At 33.4% G+C, this 25,142-nt stretch overlaps 2 protein-coding genes across 6 annotated transcripts in view; one reads left to right on the forward strand and one right to left on the reverse strand.

Annotated features, from left to right (window-relative positions):
* Positions 1-440: 440 nt before the first annotated feature.
* On the reverse strand, positions 441-13,526 carry LOC121368101 (ADP-ribosylation factor 4-like). The gene is made up of 6 exons (XM_041492664.1): positions 13,288-13,526; positions 7,835-7,915; positions 5,625-5,734; positions 4,846-4,917; positions 3,674-3,799; positions 441-3,054 (listed from the first exon to the last, which is right to left on the reverse strand). Exons 1-6 carry the CDS (start codon positions 13,352-13,354, stop codon positions 2,971-2,973), a joined length of 540 nt encoding a protein of 179 aa, XP_041348598.1. The 5' UTR covers positions 13,355-13,526; the 3' UTR covers positions 441-2,970.
* Positions 13,527-15,173: 1,647 nt separating this feature from the next.
* LOC121368102 (dynein regulatory complex subunit 6-like) overlaps positions 15,174-25,142 on the forward strand; it is a 36,672-nt gene continuing 26,703 nt past the window's right edge. For 4 of the 5 annotated variants that reach the window (XM_041492666.1, XM_041492668.1, XM_041492669.1 and 1 more), the window contains exons 1-7: positions 15,174-15,321; positions 17,316-17,419; positions 18,086-18,179; positions 18,673-18,740; positions 19,298-19,418; positions 20,076-20,109; positions 21,557-21,666. In XM_041492666.1, coding sequence (XP_041348600.1) covers positions 15,244-15,321; positions 17,316-17,419; positions 18,086-18,179; positions 18,673-18,740; positions 19,298-19,418; positions 20,076-20,109; positions 21,557-21,666 — 609 coding nt within the window. In that variant the 5' untranslated portion in view covers positions 15,174-15,243. Of the gene's footprint in view, positions 15,322-17,315; positions 17,420-18,085; positions 18,180-18,672; positions 18,741-19,297; positions 19,419-20,075; positions 20,110-21,556; positions 21,667-22,219; positions 22,229-25,142 lie in introns of all 5 variants that reach the window. The other variant, XM_041492667.1, reaches the window with a different exon arrangement.

Consider the following 25,142-nt stretch of genomic DNA (forward strand, 5'->3'; position numbering starts at 1 on the left):
TGCAGACATAAGAATATTATTTATTATGTAAAATTCTGTGTGAAATTGATACCAAGTGCCTGCCTTTGGATGTCAAACATTTGGTAATTCACAATGCACAGTAAAGACATAAGAATATTATTTATGGAAATTTCAAACAAGTGTAAAGATTGTTTTTAATTGTGAATTTACTATCCTAATTTTGCAGATAAATGTATATTTAAGATTGTAAAACTATTATTATAACTGTAGATATTAAAAATAAAGTTCAAATATTCAGTGAAACATACCAAATATTTATTGTGAACGCAAATTTGCGATGTTTTGTTAATTTCGTTCCACATAATACATCTCTATTTTAGATCTAACTTATGGTAGCCTGTTGTTTTGGGTAGAAATATATTGATAAGTATATAGATAAATATACTAATAACTACAAAACACAACTGCAAAATATAAACATGATTTAGTCTTTATTTAACAGTGCATTAATATTTTAATATTCTTTCTCAAATGTCATACCAGGTGAAAACTATATTAAAATAATTTTTATTAATTAATGCACTAGAATGTGTGTGCTGTAGGAAACTTAGTACACAAGGTTGTGAACCGTTTTATTTCTTTACCAATTCTCAACCAAGGTTCATCCATGTTATACACAGACCTGTAAGAACTGAAAAAAATTCATTTTCATGAAACCATTTTCCTTTCTTTAACCCATAAAATCTGTACATGTCTTATAATGAATGTGTGAATGACAAATGGATTAAGCAAACCTGAACTTGCACAAATGGAGAGAAAGGTGAAAATAGTTAAGAGAATTTTCAGGTGCCCTGTGTACAGTGCATGCACGAGATTGCTTGTTTATTTTTAGACTTCAGATGTGCATAGATTATTTGTCAGAATGCATGCATGTGCAAAAAAACACAACCCCGAAAAAGAATGATTGTAGAAACTAAGCAAGTCTGTAACTGTGAAGATGTAATTTCAGCAAACCATACCAGTTCCCATTATGGAATAGATCTGCGACATGTCATCTCCAAGTCATTATCTTTATAGCAAAATCTCCAAGTCAAACCTTTATAGCAAAATCTCCAAGTCAAACCTGTATAGCAAATATTTACAGCACCTGTTTATTTTGAACTCTTGCTGGGCTGTACCTAATGGGGGGTGGTGGGGTGCCCCCCCCCCATTCCAAAGAAAACCCCAAGATTAAAAGAAAATATTTTTGTTTTAGAAATAAAACTGTTCCATTTAACTCGAGTAGACTTATTGTACCAGGATTTTTAATTTTTAATTTTTTTTTTACTTCACTGTAGTTTTACTCTCATCCCCTCGTTTTTTTAGGCTGGGTATGGCCTGTATAAATATCAACTGTATCCTCACTCGGCATAACAGATCATTTTGTGGCATTGGTTTGTAATCTTTGTTTTTAAAGCAGATATTATTTACAATTCTCGTAGCTATTAGTAGCTACACATTTATACATGTATTACACAAGTTCCATCTACAAACAGTATTAACTATCATGAATAATTATATTAGTACTACCCAGTACTAATATAATTTAAAAAAATTGTTTCGTAACTAGCAAATGCTACCTTGTACAAACTGTACTGAATTACATTTTTAACACCTGTACATAACCTGGCATAAAGTAACACATTAAATTTTCTAGAACGCACCTTTCACAATTACAGGCTGCATTATATAAACAGGAATGGAAATGTACAAGAGAATATATAAGTTATAAAAGGACAAATGATCCCATATTTTGTACAAAAATACATTTATGGAGAATAATACACCATTTGTCGATATTGCAATATGATAAAATGAGTCAACTTTACGGCTGACTAGTAATTTCGGTTATTAGAGAAAGGCTGTATTTACACTTAAACAAGGGTAGATCCAAGGGGGTGACACCAAGGGAACCTGTACCTGCTAAAAACATTAAGGCACCCCTTTTTTTAACACTTACAATTTTCATTTCATGAATGCCAAACTTTATTGGAATGGCCTTTTTCGGGGTTAGTCCATATGCCTTTTGTTCCAAGTCTCCCTAAAATATTTCCCCACGTCCTCCCTTGCAGTTTTATGACTTTCTTTTTAATATTACACAAGGAAGAACTATTTGTTTTTTAATTTCACATACATGTAATTGAAGTTTTAAATACACATTGAAGTGATAAATTTGAGAGAAAATGAAACAAATGTATTACTTTGTATACCATGACGAACTTACTCACCAAAATCAAACCGACTGAAAAAAAAATTTGATTTGGAAAAAAATTTTTTAAAAATTATGATTACTTTTTAAATCTGATTCAGTCTCAATTCCACGACTCGAAAAACAATTAAAAGCTTTCCTTCCAATACAGATTTGAAGTGTAGGGTTGACTATAGTCATACGAATTGTTTCAAATACAAGTCTGACCATAGAACGATCGCTTAACACTTAGACTGCCAATTATACAAAGAACCATTATTTTATTTAATTATCATTTATTTTTTTTTTTCTTTCTTCTGCAGATAGTACTTTAGCCTAATACATTTACTTCTACCAACTTTAGCCTGGAAAACAAGTGAAAACAATTTCAAAAACAAGACCCGACAACCCACCAATAAAAATGGAATTTTTAACAAAAATATTAACAATGTTTCCAGTAACTTCATTTCATATAAACCACAATAAAATACACATCCACTCATCCAGTTTTGCGATTCCTTCTTGCATCTGCCAAAAACATTCCCTCACTGAATCTCTCCCACTATTTGGCTCCAGAGAGCTGTGGTTCATTACATGAAAATGGGCAGCTCCATGCAAGATCCAAATGATAGTAGTTGTGTTAACATGTCACCGAAAACTCTAAAAGAGCAAAAAGCACATCTTCTAACCAATAGATGGAGAATAAGCTGGTATCAGTCTCTCGTCAGACAGAATTCATCATGGAATATTGTTCATACATATACATAACCCTAAACATATCATCACTGAGTAAGCTTCTGAGATAACCAGTCCAGTCCTTCGTACAAGCCAGTTCCTTGCGTCGCACAGGCACTCTGAATATACCACTGCAGAAAGGAGAAAAAAGAAGAAATGTTTCATAATAAAATACAATATTATTTACCTCAAGAGTTGTTTATAACCCATTAAAAGTTGGGTTTAGCCAATTTTCTGATATTTAAAGTATTTCCTTGAAAATGATTAAAATGTGGTTAATTTAAGGAATATTTTATTAGCCAAAGACTGAATGCTTAAGCCACTTTATGTAAAAAAAACCCATTAGCAACTGCCTAAAATAGCAATGGACAAGGTAAATCCTGACCACTAGAGCAAACTGATTAATAAATCATTGGCTATTGGATGTCAAATATTTAGTAATTCAGACATTCAGTCTTAGAGAAAACCTGGTTATGTTTTTCCATTAGTAACAAGGGATCTTTTATAAGCACTTTCTCACAGAAAAGACAGCACATACCATGACATTTGAAATGCCAGTCATGAGGCACTGGTTGGAATTGGAAAAAACTCTACCAAGGGGTTCAGTCCTACAACCAAAGCACCTCAGGTGAGAACTCTAACAAATGTTTAAAAACAGAAGATATTTACATTGTTGTTGGTTGTACATCAATAAGCCATTAGGTTCAGTCGATGCTTTTTACCTAATTTAACAAATGTTAAAAAACTTACATCTCTATTTCTAAGATCACTGAGACCAAGCCGTGATGTTATATCAGCACATGATACAGCGTTTGGCAAGTCCTGTTTGTTGGCAAAAACAAGCAGTTTCGCATCCCTAAGTTCATCTTCTTGAAGCTGAAAAAAATGTATATTTCCATTTAACCCCATCACATTTCCAAATGGTCACACAACAATGGTCCAGTTCAGTAATTCACATATCAGTAAAATAAACACTTCTCAGATTTCATTTTATTACTTGATTCAAGTTTCAAACTATCAGGTCCCTAAGTATATAACCTGGTTACCAATAAAATTTTAACAGCTGAAGTGAACTGACAATCAAGACATATGATGCACAATACAGTTTCCATAAACAGTAAGTTGATTTCATGGGTAAATCGTGCAATTCATCATTCTATATACTACTACTATATACCATTAATTAGAAACTTGAGCAGGACTTTATTTGTTCACATCGTTAGTGGATTGGTTACACCACCAAGTATAAATATTCACAAATAGTAACTCATCTATTGTTCACCATTTTAAACGTGAACATAATCTTTAGTTATCTTTTTCATTACTTATTAAAGGCCAGCTTGATGTAATATGGATCCAGGGGAGACAACTATTGCCATTACCAACAACCAATATAAGCCAACAATGCAAAAGAAAATTTCTAAAATATCCTACACTCACAATAAGCAAAAAACATAACCTGGGTTTTTCCTATAATTGATTAATTTGCTGAAAGTTTTTAGGCATTGTTTAATATACATTTATAGTGGTTCATTGTTGGAAGGTGGTGGAATTTTTAAAAATATTTTAGTCCCAGTGATTTTCATTTGTCATTCTGGTTCAAACAAACAATTAATATATAAAGTTCCTAGATAAAAATGTTAAGAAATCTGGGCTAGCTCTGGGTCAGTAGAAAATTTCACAAATTACCTACTAAACTTAAAAAATTGCAGAAACCCAGTTATTTTCTAGCAAAATATCAGTTATTTCATAAATTATTTTGCCAATTGTTTTTGAAATTCGCAATTGGCGAATTTGGCGCGTGCCAGAGCTAGCCCTGAGAAATGGTGCCATTTTTTCCCCCCGAAAACACTGAATACTTTTCCAGACAATCTTTGTTTGAATGTTTTTAAAGCTTGGTGCAAATCTAATGAGATGTTTACCATTTTGTTCAGTTCATCCTTCGCCTCATCCATACGTTCCTGATCATTACTGTCAACAACATAAATTAATCCCTGTTGAAAAAAATAAAACAAAAAAAACAGTTAAAATTAGTCATCAAGAATAGGCAATTTGTATATCACCCTTTTTTCAGTTACATATGTTTAATAATATTTATGACAAATAACATGGTCAAAAAGTTAATTGTAAAATTGTTTCTATACTAATTTTCAGTTAATAATATTATGAGCTCAGAATATATTTATCTTGATTTGCATTCTATATTTGGTACAAGTTCAAACCAATAATTTATTTCTGGATAGTTGTAATAGCAAATTACAAGCTGTGCATTTATTTTTGATCATTATTTTTAACTGTAATCATGGTGAAAGAGAAATTAATGCACAGACACACTCAGACACATGATTAAGGACCACACAGATAATGAGAGGAAGGAAGGAAATGTTTTATTTAATGATGCACTCAACACATTTTATTTACGGTTATATGGCATCAGACATATGGTTAAGGACCACACACATACTGAGAGTGGAAACATGCTGTCGCCACTTCATGGGCTACTCTTTTCGATTAGCAGCAAGAGATCTTTTATATGCAGAATCCCACAGACAGGATAGTACATGTATATAAATGCATTTGATATACCAGTTGTGGTGCACTGGCTGGAACGAGAAATTTCAAATTACAAGTTCCACACTCCACTGGCTGGACAGAAATTTAATATTTAACTAGGAGAAATAAAGAAAACAGCTACACATACTTGTGTGTTCTGGAAGTAATGCCTCCATAGAGGTCGAATCTTGTCCTGTCCACCAACATCCCACACTGTGAAGTTGATGTTTTTGTACTCTACCGTCTCCACATTGAAACCTGCCAATCAGATAATAACACATATATACCACTGTGTGAACAATGTAAATATTTAACCCCATGTGAAACAAAATGTTACATTGGCAATCAACATTTATGTATACATTAAACTGATTTTGTACCTTTACACAAAAAGCAATGCGGGATAAGTTAAACATTTCATTAATATCGCTGTGTATTACAGACCCTAATCTAGACTTTAAAAAGTAGGAGAGGTTCGAGTAAAAATAAGCAAATTGAACATTTCATGAAGTTTCATCAGGTTTTTAGCTCATTCAGAAATACAAAATGTATTACTAATTATAAACTCAGTTCAAATCGTAACATTTTGAAATAACATACTTCTAGTAATAAAATTTAACCAAAATAATTGTATGTTTTCATTAAAAATCCGATATTATCAAGCAATTGATTTTTAATGTGGTATTCTTATGTTAAAATGAAAGAAATTATCAGTATTTTCTGGCATTACTCAAATGAATGTGCCACATTATGTGACCTAAAATAACTGACAATGCTGAAATGGCCACTGCAAAAACACGCACCAACAAGGTTACATGTGAGCTACGTTACCAAACAAGTTGGAAAGAAAGAAAGAAATGTTTTATTTAACGACGCACTCAACACATTTTATTTACGGTTATATGGCGTCAGACATATGGTTAAGGACCACACAGATTTTGAGAGGAAACCCGCTGTCGCCACTACATGGGCTACTCTTCCGATTAGCAGCAAGGGATCTTTTATTTGCGCTTCCCAGGCAGGATAGCACAAACCATGGCCTTTGTTGAACCAGTTATGGATCACTGGTAGGTGCAAGTGGTTTACACCTACCCATTGAGCCTTGCGGAGCACTCACTCAGGGTTTGGAGTCGGTATCTGGATTAAAAATCCCATGCCTCGACTGGGATCCGAACCCAGTACCTACCAGCCTGTAGATCGATGGCCTGCCACGACGCCACCGAGGCCGGTCCAAACAAGTTGGTGTCTTGAATAATTCAATATCTGTTGTGTAATTTTTGTTTTTTAAATAGGATTAGATTCAAAATATTAGGGTGACTGACTTCTCATGGTTTTGTTTAAGCACACCATTAGAGCACACTGATTTATTAATCATCGGCCATCAGTTGTCAGAGGAAACCTGCTACATCTTTCCATTAGTACAACAGTAGCAAGGGATCTTTTATATGCACCATCCCACAAACAGGATAGCACATACCATGGCCTTTGATATACCAGTTGTGGTGCACTGGCTGAAAAACAAAATAGCCCAATGGGCCCACCAATATGGATAAATCCTAGGTAGGAGTATACAGTTCTCTCCCTTGTGTACCCTGTAGCGAAAAAAGGGTTCGCTCGATGTTTTTGCATAGATCCATGTTTGAAGGCTAATTATTTGTAATATGAAGTACATTCTTATTATTTTTAAAAACAATTCCTTAGCTCAAGTTAAGCTCAGTGATAGCCAAGGAATTATTTTTTACAATGACATTTGGTTTTTCATCAAGAATGCAAACTGTTTGCCTGTAATAAGGCTCGGTATGGGGGTGCAACCAGTTTAGGTAATTTTCAAATTTTCAAACAAGCCGATTTTGTGCAAAAATACACTAGCGTAGAAAACGGGTTGGGGGGGAGCAACTGGGGCATGTGCCCCCCATTTTTTAGATATTTTGCTTTATAATTGTGTAAAAGTGTGTAAATATAAAAGTGTGCCCCACACACACACTTTTTGGCACCTTCCTACGCTCGTGAATAGAATAGCTAAACCTTTTTCAAATGAGGATTTTTTTAAGGTTTGATGAGAAAAGTTTCCATAAATATATGCATCATATTCACCAACTCTCGCTTGGTTTTGGTTTGTATGGGTGTGAACATTGTCAAAAATACACCCAAAATCATGCAGTTTGAGGACACATTATGGAATGTAACACAAGTTAACTCAAAATATTTTATACGAGTCCTCTTTATAATTCTCACCCTATTAGTAATTTTCTTGAGACTAAAAATACCTGTATCTTTCTTTATCTTTAAACTATAGGTGGGCATTTATAACATGATGTGATGACCCTGAGTATCATCACACCTCTACACAATACACACCTATTGTTGGAATAGTTGTAACAATTTCACCGAGTTTCAGTTTATACAAGATCGTAGTTTTTCCAGCAGCATCCAGACCAACTGAAAATGGAAAATAAATATCTTTAAATTTAAATGTAATAATTAAACTAAATACCCAGTGCAGACCATTTTCACACATTAACTCAGGGATTTTAATTTATATTAGTAATACACAAATGTAATACAAATTAAGTTAAAAAAGAGTTTCATTCCATCCACACTTCCACTGCTTCCCATTTAATAAACGATCATTTTCTGGTCAGTTCAATGCAAAACCACTCACCAAAATCACTAATTTTATTTCAATTTTGGCGAAATATTTTCATACAATAATTGATATTTTCTTACAAAATAACTGGGCATCTGCAATTTTTAAAGTTTAATACTATTATTATTAATAATAGATACATTGGTTACATTTTCTGCTCACCCAGAACTAACCCCGACACCCTTAAATCTGTCCGCATCCAGAGTTGTTTCACCTTTATTGCTATTCACCCCAAATCCTTTTATCCATATTCTAGGTCATTTCGATCCCACCTTAAGATCTTTATATATACCGATTCTAGTGCAGGGCGCACATTAAGTCAATACTTCACTTAATGTGCAGGGCGAGTTGCTTCCCTCTATTTAGCAAATCTGAAGGTTGTCATTGGAAGAATTATTTTGTTAATAATGACGCAAGTACTTCAATCGGGATTTAGTGAGTGTGGTACGTGATACATTTTTTGCTTTGTGTGTCCATTTGTTGCACTATTTCAGTTGAGAAACAGCTGAAACATGGTGCCACAAGTTTTGAATACCAGCTATATATAGGGTAATATAACCATTTTCAGACATAGAAAGAATCACACTTTCTACGTCCATTCAGACTAATACTGATTCCAGTTATACATGTATGTATAAAATGTTAATAATATATAACAATACAATTTATGATGTAGTTTTGATGAAAATTTTGAATTCACTTCTTTTTCTTCAGTTTATTGTTTATTGAATCAAAGGTACATATATATATATATACATAAATAATGGGTCAAAAGTGGGTCTTACATATATCCTACCATCATATAAATTCGAACATCATATGTTTTTGAACAGCTCATTTATACGTGATTTTCCACGTGCATACTGAAGGTGTGATGTCAACAACCATCGCAGATTCACAAGATGAAGTCGTGCATTGTTCGCTACAAAAATGTTGCGTATAAAACTTCCTTGTGTAAGTAAGGCAATTAATTTATATTGAAAAATAATGTTTATGAATCACTGTCAAGTTTTGGGTACATACCATCATGTAAATACAAGCATAGCACTTTACTACATCGGCTATATCTGCACCCGATGTGCCGTCTGCTTTGTTTATATCAATATTGAATACGTCATTCACTGTAAAGGGAAATAAATCTCATTCTTTTAGAAAAATATGGAAGCCTGTTTAAGACCATTTCTTATTAACGTCTGCGAGACTTTACAATATTCCTTTTCTGAAGGTAAGTGTTCCTTTTTCTTTTTTAGACTACTTCTCGCACTGAGAGATCCAGATACCGTCAATACACCCAAGAAAATCTTTCTAAGGCATATTCTGCTGTAATAAACAATTGCATAGACATCCGTAAGGCTGCCAAAAGGTATTCAGTCCCAGTTACAACACTATGACCGCTGTAGAGGGAGATTGTCATGTCATGTAGCAAATCTGGACCTCAAACCTTTTTACCTAAGGATGAAGAAGCTAAACTTCTTGCTCACATCCAAGACATGGCATACCATATATACACATTCTTGTGCTGCTACGGATCATTGTTTATTTATAGAAACTATAACATGTTCAAAAACATATGACGTAACTTCCTCACAGTATATCTTGACACGATGTCTGCTGTAACCAGTATTGTGTTTAACATCCATAATTCTGTCTGTTTCGTGGATTATATTCCAATGAACAGTTAAGAAAGATTATTTAGCTTTTAATTCAGAATTCATTACAGAAATTTGCAATATTTGCTTATCTGTTCGAAAACATTCTCGGAACCGGCGTGACGTCACACGGCCTAGTTACCGATCATCCGGGTCTTTGGGGGTGAAGCAAAGCCTTAGTGATTACTGGTTTACATAGAATAAAGTTATCATATTAACTTTTTACATGCCTTACATATTGTCATTTATTTTCTGTAGCCAACACATAGTTGCAATACGTCTTGTGTGTATTATAACAGCTTGGGTTGCCATATAAGAGAAACGAACAACGGGAATCTGAATTAGTATAATCTATATTTAGTACCGATGTGTTTCCGTGTACTTTGAATGTCGAGGGGACAGGGCAGGTTGGGCAGAATATAATTTTTGTTGATGCAATTTTCAGGTAATGTTAATTATAAATTTTAACAATTTTGAAATGATAAGATAATTATTAATATAATAATTATGATGTGGGCTACAAAATATATAATTTGTATTTATAATAAAATTTGTATGCATGATTAATTTAATTATTTTTATGATTTAATAATTATTTTATTTCCAAATAATATGTAATAATTAAACAATGGCAAAGTTGTTACTTTACAAGTTTAAAATTACAATAGTATTATTGTCATATCTTATTATATAGATGTATTGGCAGCAGTATAATGTTCCACTGAATACATTCTTTTATTCTTAAAACAAAATACAGTTTCTTGAAATAATGAAATGCTTTTGTTTTTACAGATTGCAAAATTACCACATGATGTTGCCCTTCCTTACCGGTTGAATGCAGACAACAAAAAATAGCAATAATAAAATATAGCCATCCTCAGACCTTGACATCTAGGGGGAGCAATATCTCTCTCTACTTACCCATCACACCTGAGATTAGTTTCAAGGAGAATAATATATAGTTTCCTTTGGCATGTGAATTTATATACATGTAGTATCAATATGGTAATATTTTAAATTGCCTCCCATAAACTACATTAGGGAGCAAATAATCAGTTCCCTCAGTTATTTTCATGTCGAGGTCTACAACCTAATAAAACATAAGTGTTACCTCGTCGAACAAACATGCAAATGTTTTAATAATAGGGTTTAACCTGGTATATTTAGTAATAAAACACAAAAACTTACCTTTGTAAATAATGGTTAATATATATATATGTATAATATTGGTGTTGTTTTATATCTAGTCACAATGGATATTGCAGATATTTTCTTGTTCAGTCTTGTGCTGTATTGGAATTGTTATTGCAGTTCAATTTAAGTAATATCTACAAAACTAATTTTTAATAGTATACAGCTGGAGAAAGGAGGCAAATATGGTTGTTAATAAACTGATCTATATTGGTATGCCTTCTACTAGACTACACATATTTAACCTAAGTTGCTTTTAACCCGGGTTAAATTACCTCATGTAGATGCACTTATGTAGCATAGTCAAGGAAAATATATGAATGAGATAGTTAATGCTATATTCTCCATGTCAAACAGTGTTTTCAAAATGGAAAACAAATATCAGATATGGTAGTTGACCATTCATTTTATTGCAGGTAATTTCTAAAGCAGATTACACACACAAACACACACACACACACACACACACACACTGGACTGTAGAATACCATGAAACTACATATATATGTAAAAAGGTAAGTCCTCTAACTTGAACAAGTAAAATTTACAAATGTACCACAACCACCAAATTACATTGATCCATAGCACCATGCCTCAATAGTCTAGCACCATCTTGCCTTAATCAGCGCCATGCTGCCCTGAGATTAAATAAGCCTTTTTCACTAATTAATTCTAAAATTGCCTTTATAAAACGCCCAAAAAGGTATTATTAATTAATAAAATATGCCTTTTACATCTTTTGCCATTCATTTATTAAAGCAAGCACATAAATTACATTATGTTTATTTCAATTAATTTTTGTGTATTTTTAATGAAAAAAAGTGCCCCGAAAATGATGAAAATGCCACAAAAGTGTTTGGTCTACCATGCCTTGACAAATTTCTAGGGAAATCACTAATGTGTGTGTGTGTATGTATATATATATATATATGTATGTATATGTATGTATGTATGTATGTATGTATGTATGTATGTTGTATGTATGTATGTATATGTATATATATATAGATATATAGATGTTCCCTAGAAATATATATATATATATATATATATATATATATATATACAGTATATATATACACACACACACATTAGTGATGTTCCCTAGAAATTTGGCATATATATATATATATATACTGAAACAAAGGCACACACATTATTTACCCTCTGCACCAAAGTAAATACTAAACACGGAGGGGGGGGGGGGACGACCTATATTTTCTTACTGCAGGCCTGCTACAGACACATTTGTAAAAAAAAAAAAAAAAGTTTAAACAAGAATTTAGGCCTATATTATAATTATTATGTGTGTGTAATTTAGCAGTATAAACTTTTATTTTAAAATTAAAAAATAAATAAGATGTAGTAGCTGTGGTATGGCAAAATAAATACAAGTATAGATAATATCCAAGCATCTAAGATTAAATGAAAAATAAAGACCACATAAATTTAATGTTAAAGGAATATACTCTTTATTCAAGAACTGGATGCATCGTTTTGTTGGGGGGGGGGGGGGGGGGGTCATGGAAGACGATGGAATTGTGTATTTTATTTACAGTATAATGTGGGATTTTTATCACTGCACATGCTTTAACCATTTTGTTTGCTAAATTAATCTCTGTTGGTGTCAACAAGCAACAACATTAAAGTCAACGTAGTCACATTCTGTGAGGGAAGCCATGGAATTCCAACAGGTTTGTCGTTTTAATGACCCTACCCACAAGCGGTGCCTAGTCTCTTCTTTTGGAAATTTGTAAAACGATATTTTTTTTAACATCATGTTATGGTTTATGCAGCCAACTGCACAACATGTGTTAGGCATCGTGACCATTAACTGTTGTAAATGATTGACCAAAGTTGCCTCATTTCACTATCAAACCATACGTAACTAAGGAGAAGCTTCACCGCGTCACGTGATAAACAATGGCGGCCAGGGGTCGAAGTACCCGTATGTTCGGTTCCGAGAATATTATGGGAGGATAACCTCATATTCACATGATTTCAGCCAATATTGATATTAATCATTAATATTCCAATTACTTACCTTTTCTTTTTTGATAAAACACCTACCCCCAGCCCCCTCAACGACAACTCTGTGGAACTAGAATCTACATCGGAAGCAACTTCACTAATATGTACCCCTATCCATAAAAAATAAGAGATCCTGTTCCTTTTGACAGATGTTGTGAGAATCTTTAAAAAAAATTAAATGATATGTATACTTTAATTCTAGCGTTTTGGTTTTTCTAGAGGAAACTATACTCAGCTATTATGGTTGAAACTACTAAACTTTTTAGTTTTGCCTACAATTACTAGCATCTTACCCATGAGAATTCGCATTTGTTTCTTTCCGAACAGTCGAGTAAAAACGCTGGACAGTGTCAACCCCATTGTGTTCGAACAGTGCGTTATAACAACAAATAAATATGTCAGATATCAAATATAAGATCACATCAAACCATACGCTATAAATACAGCTAGAAAATCGTTTTCTAAAACAAAAATATAACACAAAAAGTAATCAATGCCACGTCAGTTTCGCCACCTGAAAGGCGTGACGTCAAATAATGGCTGAAACTAAATAAACTGGTTGCAAGCCGTTTGCAAGTCGTATTATTTTACATAAAAGAGCCAAAGGTTTATAAATGAATTCGGAACCCAAAAAGCTAAATTATGTGAATGAGAGCGGAAGAACCATGCGCGTGCATCAGCATTGTCTGTCTGTGTGCATTTACGTACATACGTATACATACCTATATACCTTAGTAGTTTGGTGTACTCAGAATATTTGTCTTTTCTGATGTTTATTTGACCAAACCAAAAAATATAAGAGGTCGTTTAACAATTACGTAAAGCTGGGGGGGGGGGGGGGGGGTATACTTACCTTCATATTTGCATTTCCTCCACTCCTATTTATATTGTGTTTTTAAATAATTATATCATTTTTATTTTTAATATAAATAAATATAATATTATTATGATGATATAATTATTATATGCAAATGCACATGTTCTGAATTCTTACTTTCTTATATTTGTATATGTGTGCGTTCGTGCATGAGTGCGTGCGTGCGTATTTACCTTTGAAACTCAGTAGCTGATACAAGTGTGTTTTTGTTCTGGGGTGTTGTTAAACATCCATTCATCCATTTCATTCAACCAAGTATGCGTTACGAAACGTTATGGGTGGGGTAGAAGGTGTTTTTCAAAACAACTGTCTCATTTAAAAAAAAAAAAATAATAATAATAATAATAATTTAGTAAAATATATAGCCAAACATTGCTATTTTGTTCTTTAACAGATGATTTTCTATTTAGTATTTATTATCAAACCAAAAAAAAATACAAACAGAATATCTAACAATATTGATTTTGAAAATTACGGTTAATGAATCAATCAATCTTTATTTCTTTATATATGAATAATACAAAGAACACGGCACATTTTAAAACACTTTCGGCTGAGAATATTTAAATAAGAACATTTATACAGTCATGTATGGATTTTAAGTGAATAATGACACATAATATTGTACATATAATTTAAATAGTTTAATAATAATTCATAAAACTATGCTGCTTACACTGAGGTAGAGGATGAGGAAAGGTCTGTTTGTGTGAAAACATTTCGTAACATGTAATTTGGGCAGTCTAGAAGGAACAAATAAATAAATAAATAAATTGTCAAACGCTAAAAGAAACTTGTATTATAAACTAAGCAAGTCCGTAAGTTAGATCACTAAAAGACATACCGACCTCTCTCGTCTCTCGAGATCTCAATATAAACCGCTAGCCATAACCTGAAGCAATGTGACATGTACGCACAATCCATGCAGACAGGTGAATTTAAGTCCGGAATAACGTGTTGAAAATTTAGATATATTGAAATGAAATAAATTAATAAAATGCAGGGGCAAGATATTGGTAGATGCGTTATCAAATTAATTTTTAAAACTTAATTATCTGTCAGAGTAAGTATATAAATTAACAGAAAGGCATAGAAATAGAAACAGCTAGTGTGTAGGTTATTAAAAAAACTTTTGGCGCAAAGGGTAAATGTTTGTTTTAGGAATCAGCGTATCACTTTGTTCGCAAACAGTTAAGACACGGAATTTACCGTTCGAGTTCATTCGTGGAATAGACCGAGTTGTTCCGAGTGCACAATTTAAAGGGAGATAACTATAAACGATAAATGCGTTGCTAGCTGTAACAAATATGGCGTTAAAATAAGTTTTTCAAGTTGTTTTTTTTTCAGCAAGCCTAAACATTAACATTTCGAAATGGCGGCCTCACTGAAAGGTCTTAGCGCGGAACTCCGAAGATACATCAAACAGCATAAGTTGCCAGATATTTATGAAGTTTGTATTTTATATTTAAATTCCATGTTAATAAAAATGTTATCCTGGCGTCATGTGTTTTCGATACAATAAGCAAAAAATTAAAACATGACAAAAACAATACTGCGTAAATACAATAATGCTTTAACTATCTCAAGTCACATTAGGGCAAGACTTCCGAACGTTCCAGCATTCAGTTCATTCAGGCTTAGGTTTAGGGTTAAAGTTAGTGATAGTATTAGCATGCATGGTGGAACGTTCGGAAGTCTTTCCGCCATTTGTTTTAACGTGAGGCACCTAAACCAGTCTAGCAGACAGTTTTCCGCTTGGTCTGGTTGAACACAGCCCAGGTGTTTCCGCTATATTTTGACAAACATCATATGTTCTCGATAGTTTCATTGCCTGTCTATTTTTGTCTTTGTTATGGTAATGTAGGGCCTACACTCTGTGCAATAATTTACATCAAAATCTTCTTTTGAAAATGAAATCATAAAATGATTGAAACTTGTAAAAAATATCGACTAATTTTCATAACAATAAATAGTTTTAACTGAAAATATAATTGCATTATGTTCTTGTTATAGATTAATGTCTAATCCTCTTGTTCTACATATCAAAGGAACCAAAATTCGGATTGTCATCTTAAATACTCTAACAGAGGTAGAAAATTATATATTTTCAAAAAATCTAACTCCACCAAACCACCTTGATTTGTAGTAAATGTACATGTAAACAGGTCCCCACCAGATATTACTGAAAAGAACTTTTCTGTGAATGACATAAGAGGTAACCCAACTAGTCATCCATAATTTTTGTTGTTCAGTGTAAGGATCACATGGCATATCATCTAACTTTGACAGGTCTAATGTCAGCATAGCAGACGATAACTTTGCAGGTATTTCTGATAACTGGAGTTCACTACATAAGGCATTTCATTAGTATCAAAATATTGCATTCACAAAAACTGATAACATGCACAATATTTATGGTATTATAATTAAAACATAAAGTTTGTAGCTTGACTTGAAGCATTTTCAATATTGAGAGAAAAAAGACACTTCATTGTTTCTGTTCAGCCTGACAGTAACATAATATCTCGCATAATCTCACGATACATGCAGTTACAAAGAAAGTATCGAAAACATGTCGATCAAAATTGTATGATGGTACGATATTTTAGTTTTTTGCTGCATGATCACATTTGAATCTAATTTTGATAAGGCAGACAGGTTCTTGTTGGAAGGGGGTTTCTTGGGATGCATTATGAGCACGTGTCAGTCAAGAGTTATATAACATTTTCAAAATAATTGTCTCATTTAAAAAATATTTATAAAGTCTAATGCTGTGAGTCATTGCTATTTAGTTCTTTAACAAAAAATTTCTTTCTGGTATTTATTACATATCAGACCAACATAAATACAAACAAAAAATCCAATAGTGTTGGTCAGATTTTGTTATAATGACATGAAAAGCAGGGTGGGCCGGTATTACCAAACAATAAATAATTTTAGAGGAGGGTGTGGTCTCACCCTTACAAAATGTTACATGTGGGGAAGTTGTATATAAAAAAGGTCAAATTCTGCATTATGTAATCGTTGTGTATTATATTACAGGGCTTCTAGATTATGGTAGCCCCACTCCCATGGCTAGTGATATTCAATGTTGGGCTAGTAAATAACTACTATTGCCATGCCCGATGGTTAGTGAATTTTTTTGGTCAAATGTTGCAGTTAAGTCTATTTTTTAAATATGAATATCCTGCCCCAACCCCAAACCCCAATGTTAGTGTTTTTAAGCTCTATCTCCCTCTTTAGGCGTATATCTGATTATTACTATTATTTAGTAAACCTTTATTAACTTAAAGAAAAGTAGGGCTAGTGAATTTTTAATCGTGGCTAGTAAATTTTTTAAATCACTGATCCCATGGCTAGTGAATTTTATAAACATTGTAGAAGCCCTGATATTATTTTAAATTCCCGCTCAGTAACTGATATTCATACATTATATTTTCCTAGGCTCTGTTAAGTGGTATTGCAGTGATGTGCCCCGCAGATCCACACCAGTTTATTCTGGACAAGCTTCGTCAGTTAAAAGAACAGGGCCTTGAAAACCTACACTGGTGAGTCAAGATGATATGTTTGTTTTTGTTTAATGATACCACTAGAGCACATTTATTTATTGATCATTGGCTATTGGATGTCAAACATTTTGTAATTTTGACATATAGTCTTAGAAAGGAACTTGCTACATTTTTCCATTAGTAGCAAGGGATCTTTTATATGCATCATTTCACAGACAGGATAGTACATACCAGTCGTGGTGAACTGGCTGTAATGAGAAATAGCCCAATGGGCCCACAGACAGGGATCAATCCTAGACCGACCATGCATCAAGCAGATGCTTTACCACTGGGCTACGTCCTGGCCCTGGTCAGTCAAGATGAACAAATTATTGTACAGCCTTTATAATTATTAACTTTAATTTATATTAATGGTATATGAATGGTGCATGGGACATATATCATTAATGCTTATTTGTCCAGCCATCTGTTTTATTTAGACCTGTGTGTTTTCTGCCCATCCATCCATCCATCCATCCATCCATCCATCCATCCATCCATCCATCCATCCATCCATCCATCCATCCATCCATCCATCCATCCATCTATCCATCAACCTACTCATCCCTTTATGCCCATTTTTCTCATGTCACATGGAAACATGTATACACCAAGATTTTAATTTTATAATTAAATTAGCTTGTTTTTTGTTTTTTCTTTTAACAGGGATATGTTTGTGGATGAGAGTCATAAACCCAAAGTGAGAATATTTACAGAGAGCAACCTTGATATTCTCTTCAATTTTGATGAATACCTTTTAGTAAGTAGCTTTTAGCTTTTATGTATATGTTTATGCAGGTATCTTTTCTTTCTTTTTTTCTTTCTTTTTTCTTAATTAAAAGCTACCTAAATCCATTTGGGTTTGTTTGGGTTTTTTTTTTGGGGGGGGGGGACAATGTGCTAAGTGATTAATTACATTAGATTTTCATGCTCATATATTATATCATTACTAACTGTACATGGGAATCTTTTCTAATAGATCTTCAGTGTTGGACTAGATGCATGTGTGTTTTTTTAAGACTGATGTTAAAGGCATCTAATTGGATTTAAATTTAAATTTTCATTTATAGGAATAAAAGGAGTTTGTTTCCTTGATTCCTGTTGAAAAACAAGATATTATATTTATATGATTATGGAGAGACACAGAGGCAGAGAAAGAGGGGTAGAGAGAGAGGGGGAGGGATCAAGACAGATGAATACAGATATAGAAAAACAATACATTTATTATATTATTATTTTGCATCTCTTTTCAGCCAACTCCAGAAATGTATGCTAAAGCTTATGGGCATTATAACAACAAAATTCAAGAATTATGTTTTAAGTGAGTATTTTTTAATCCGGCATATAATGGATAGATGGATTTGGGTTTGTGCATGTGGGTGTGGGTGGGTTTTGGGTGGGTCAGGTGGGTGGGTGAATGCCTGGGATGTATGGATGGTTGGTTGGGTGGATGTATGGTTGGATGGATTAATGGATGGGTTGATTTTGGTTGGATTGATATATGGATATTCAAGTCTAAAATTATTGTTTTATTGTTCCCTACATTACTTGTAAAATATTACATTTAAATATTGAACAGTAACATTAAAATTTATTAATGTAGTACTACCAGTACATTGCATTTCATCTACATGTAATGTTTTTTTTAAATCTGATCTACATCTTAAAGCGCATTTCAGTCAATACCGGTATTACACATTTGTACTTCATTGAGTACTTTTTAAAAATATATCTTAAAAAAAAAAACCCATACTTTCCAGATTAAGCTGCATGTAGGTAGGACATTGAAAGCGAAATTGGAGTGGGGGTTGGGGGCTTACAATATTTCTCTTTTAGTTATTTCATTTGCAATACATGTATTTTGTTTTTTATTGTCAGTGCTTGGATGCAGTATCATTTACTACAGAAGCATAAGCAAAGTTTGATAGAAGAGAAAATGAACATTGCGTCTGAACACCATGCCCAAAGATTGTTACGAATGCATGTTCACATATGGAAGGTAAAATCTAAATATATTTTTGTGATGACTTGATAAAGCACAATACATTTTGACATTTTCTAAAACCATTAGGGTGAGTTGACCTAATCATTAGGGTGAGTTGACCAGTCACTGGAGGGAGCTGGGGTCAGTTGGTAATTTTTGTGGGGTGAGTTGACTAGACAGACTGAGTTGACCTACTATTGGGGCGGGGGCGGGACGTAGCCCAGTGGTAAAGCACACACCTGATGCGCGGTCGGTCTAGGTTCGAACCCTGTCAGTGGGCCCACTGGGCTATATTTTCATTCCAGCCAGTACACCGCGATTGGTATATATCAAAGGCCGTGGTATGTACTATCGTGTCTGTGAGATGATGCATATAAAAGATCCTTTGCTACTAATGAAAACATGTAGTGGGTTTCTTCTTTATTTCTGTGTCAGAATGACCTTATGTTTGACATCCAATAGCTGATGATTAATAAATCAATGTGCTCTAGTGGTGTCATTAAACAAAACAAACTTATTACTACTGGGGCAAGTTCGTAGGAGCAAGTTGTGGCAAGTTGGTTTTAGAGCAAGTTGACCTGCTCTTTATACGATTAGCCATTTGTTATAAATGACGAGTTGACCATAGTAATATAAATATATTTTGTGTATCTTTCTATTGTTATTTTGCAGGAGTGGATCAAATACAGAAAAGGACGTCAAGCAAGTAAGATAATAATACTTATCATATAACTATACTTTGAGTGACCCTATAACATGTCTGACAAGTCAAAGTGTTATTATACGGTTAACCTGATAACAATCATTGCTAATCATACAGCATTACCTTGTTAATTAAGTATTATCTTGTCATTAGCAAGTGAGTTCTAAAACATAAATGTCCACTGGGCTATTACTCATTCCAGCCTGCTCACAGCTGGTGTAACAAAGGTCATGGTTTGTACTGTCTTGTCTGTGGGATCCCTCACTGCTAATTAATCAAAAAGAGTAGCCCATGATGTGGCAGCAGCGGGTGTTCTTTCGCCATATATCCAATGACCTATAACCATAACTGTTGAGTGCATTGTTAAATAAAAAGCTTCTTTCCTTTTTTCTAAAAACAAATAATGAACACTAAAAAAATAATGGGTTTACAAACTGAAATTTGTGCCAGAATTTCCTTAAATAGGCCAGAAATTGATTGCATACAGGGTTTTTTGGTATCGGCAACAAATATTAGCCATAATATGGCAGCAGGTGATTGCCTCTTGCAGTAACCATTAACATCGGTCCTAAACGGGCAGAATAAGTTAAACGTTGGTTTTGTTTAACAACACCATTAAAACACATTGGCTATTAGATGTCAAACATTTGGACACATAGTCTTAGAAGAGAAAACCTGCTATACTTTTCCGTAATTAGCAACACGGAACCTTTTATATGCACTTTCCACACAGAGAGGACAGCACATACCATAGCCTTTGATATACCAGTCATGTGGCACTGGTTGGGATGGGGGTAAAAAAACAAACAAGCAGAGAATGAGTCCAGTGAGTTGGTTTTGATCTTATGACCTAAGCACTACAGGCAAGCACTCTTCCGAATGCCGATGCCAAATAATCGTAAATAAAATGTGTTGAGTGCGTTGTTAAATAAAACATTTCCTTTTTCCGAATGAGCTAGATCCCGCAGAATAAGAAGCCACATTTTGTGCTTGAGCTTAGCTGGATATAAGTCAGTGGGGAGTCACTCACTTCCGTATTATTGTGGCAACAGATGGTAGAATAAAAACCGGCCTCAGTGACGAAGCGGTTAAGCCATCGGACTACAGGCTGGTAGGTACAGGGTTCGTAGCCCGGTACCAGCTCCAACCCAGAGTGAGTTCTTAAGGGCTCAATGGGTAGGTGTAAGGCTACTACACCCTCTTCTCTCTCAGTAACCACTAACTAACTTACCCACTGTACTGGACAGACAGCCCAGATAGCTGAGGTGTGTGTGCCCAGGACAGTGTGCTTGAACCTTAATTGGATATAAGCACAAAAATAAGTTGAAGTGAAATAAATGGTAGAATATTCCATATACGGTCTGAAGAATATGTCATTGATTTATATTCTTGTCTGATTAAATCATACATCTTTTATTTTTTGCATGTTAACAGTTTGTTTTATTTTCAGTGGCATTTCAGATTTTGGAGCATGTTAACAACATTGCAGTTGACAGGGTCATATTTCAAGCGTGGCACCATCATACAGTTGATGCCAAAAGACAACGTGAATACTTCGAGGTAATTTTACCTTTAAAATTGATCACATCAGTCACAATTATTTGTTATAAAATTGGTACATGTTGCATTGAAAACAAATAATTAGTAAAGAGTTTAGATTTACATGTTCTGTATGTATTTACTTTAATAGTCATGTAAATAAGACAGAGGACTTTAGTTCATCATGTTAAAGTTTTAAGTAAGATATTCTAAATGTAATTACTTTGGTAGTGGACTTTAGTTCATTATGTTTGTAAGATTTCATAGGCATTTTTCTCATTTTAATAAATAATATTCTGGATTTTATAGTTGTATTTCAAAAAGAAGGTGAGAAAATATCTCTTTATGTGGTAATTCAGTCTAAAGAGAGATACAGTTTCATTAGGACAGTTTTTTGACAAAACTTTATTCAGTCTTTCAAATTTGATGTTTTTATTTCTAATACATTATCAAAGGATTATGGCATCTAAACGTGTTAAATTTTTAAAAATTAAACTGGATATTTTGTAAATATTATTACAATATTTAATTGTTGTCATTGTTTTAATTTTGTTTTAATTTTGTTCAACTACAGCTGACGGCGGTTAGTTTTTGTTTTTGTGGAGTTAGTTAATGCTTTATGGCCTAAAGGGTTTCTACAAAAAACAGGAACTAATCAAAGAACCTCAGGATACCTTGTTATCGGCTTGTGGTTTCTCCAAATGAATATATTTTAATTAAGATGTTTGAATATCTTCTCTTTTTTTTAATTTATCTAATATATAATGTTTGACATTCAGATTATATTATGTGTGGCATTAGTTTTATAAACCAAAATGTATATTTTGAGTAATTTAACTGTTTTTGTGTTTTAAATTGTTATTATTATTGCTACAATTAATGATTTAATTGTAATAAACTATCTCAGTGTCTTCATTTCTGCCATGACAGTAGAACAATGTGAGTGCAACGAAAACTGTTGAACTTTGTTAAACCACTAGGAGTGGGGGAGTAACATAGTAATTTAAGTACTACATATACTACATGTACATGTAGGTAATAAAAAACATATTTACTATGAGTGTGTTGGTAGATTAAACTTCAGGAATTGTTTTTAGAAACTAAACATACAAAAGTTGTAATGAAATTATATTTAATTATTTTCAGTAATTTTAATGCAGATAATTAAGGTATCCTGATAAGGTGTTTTTTTTAAGCAAGATGTGGTTTGGTGTCTAATTTTTAAATACTGTTTAATTTGAAATGTGTTCTTTTTGATATCTCTTGCTCCGGAATAATGGTGCTCAGGTGAAAGTTTAAAGCTATTATAGTATTACTGTTAATATAAGGTGTATGTGGAGTATTAACATGTACTTATGTATATATATATATATATATATATATATATGGATCAAATGTGTGTTTATGTCTATTGTGGTGCAAAACTGAAACAACTAACAAGGAATAACTTTTGCTAAAGACCTTAATTTCCCAATTTAGTTGACCATTTTAACTATGGAGTCCAACTGTTTGGGTTTTTGTTTTTCAGGGGGTAGGGGGTAGGGGTGGAGGGGTGTTTGTTGTTTTTTCTCATCAGTTTTGTTTGACATGTCTGCTTGCCCTTATGCAGTGGTACTATAGAGTTTGATTATATTGGCCTACTAACCTTTCTCTCTGTTTTTTTGGCTTTGGGTCATATGAAAACTCAGATGACTTTCTACCATAAGGGAGTGAAATTTAGCTTAATGGTAGAGTTAAAGCCGCACACCCTAGTTCCATCCAGCGAAAATAAATGATAATTTGGTTAATCTACAAACCTGTAACACACTTAGATCATGTTTTTATCAAATGGAGTGAAAAAGCAGGTTTTATATCGATAAATACCATGGGAATCCGCATGTCCCAATTGCTTGAAATAATTTTGAAAGTTAGTATTCTGATGTCACCGGTAGATGTCGCTCAAAGCAGAACAATGCTCAAAGCACAACAATGCCTACGTCACAACAAATTTTACAGACTTGGGGTGCGTTCCTTTCACCTCTCCTGGACATGTTCCAACTGTTCTGTCCTGGTTGTATCCCCTCTCCAGATATTGTAAGACTTAGCAAAATTATTGGTTTTAAGGGTTTGTAATGTTTTGTATTGAGACACTTACTTGTCTGAACTTTATTGTTACTGAAAATGTTCACGAACTGTGAAGAAAAATCTCACAAATGAACAACAAGCAAACGACAACAAATCGGATGTTGATTGCACAAACTGTACACGAGAAAACAAACCGAACCAAAATGATAACGGTCACGTGGTATACCAATGTCTGTGACGTTTACACAGGAAGATTCCCTCTAAAAATAGATTGGGCCTCGCTTGCTTAACGGTTTTTTCTCAAGTGCGCGCGATATTTTAAGAAATACAAAAAATGCATTTCATGGTTTTACAAACATCAGGATTACCAGGATTACCAAAAAGCACTTCAGGTGAATGGAAATGTATATTCTAAATAATAAACAGTAAGTAAAGTGCAGTTTATTTGTGAAAAAATGGGTTTAATAGCGAAAAACAACGCCTTAATGGTTAACAACTAGCCGTAACTAGGGTGTGTCCCTTTAATGGGACATAGGATTGATTCTTCAAGGCTGAAAATGCTGAACAAGAAGTACAATATGCTTCCTGATAATGATCTTAACAAGAGCCTTTGCTTTCCAGCTTATTTGTAAGAGTATTCCTGATGTACAGTATTCAGAATTCCTAATTTTCAAGAGTGATAATAAAAAATTAGAAGTCTTTATCGGCATTTATCTCAAACCTTTCACATTGTTGTTAAGAAGGTTACATTATGAGTCTCATAAGGAGTCTTAATTTCAAGACAGATTTCTCAAATTGCTTCACAGTTTTTTATCATTTGCTTCCAGATTAAAATTGGAAACAAAATGAATTTTTAGCCATGTTCTTCTATGTGAGTGCAATGAGTTATTTCTCATTTCAGTCAGTTTTCACTGACTGGTATATCAAAGGATATGGTATGTGGTGTGCTGTCTGGTGGAAAGTGGTCAGAGATCCCTAGCAGCTACTCAAGATTTAAATAGACTATATACTATGGCTGAAAATGTTGTTCCTTCCAAAATTGTAGATCCAAGTTTTGTTAACCAGCCATTACCTGTCTTGGGCATATATGTTACATGCTTGACCTTAAAGGAATACTGTCACAGACCACTGACCTATTTAAAAGTCTAACAAAGTATTACCTGAACATAACATTTTTGATTTGTCCCTAAATGTACTTTATTCAACCATCTTCATAACCACCATACTTCATTTATTAATATTTTGTAAAAATAATTGAATTATGGCAATGGTCCATAATTCAAAAACTAAAATTGCCAAGAGGGTTGACATGGATTTCACTCCATCATGGTTCAGTTACGGTGATATGATAGCTAGATTTGGTTTCCAACAATTAATGTAATTTTTATTTATTATCCATTTTTAGAGAAATAAGGTCCTTAAATCTGTGACAG

The sequence above is a fragment of the Gigantopelta aegis genome, chromosome 3 (assembly GCF_016097555.1).
Source record: "Gigantopelta aegis isolate Gae_Host chromosome 3, Gae_host_genome, whole genome shotgun sequence".
NCBI lineage: Eukaryota > Metazoa > Mollusca > Gastropoda > Neomphalida > Peltospiridae > Gigantopelta > Gigantopelta aegis.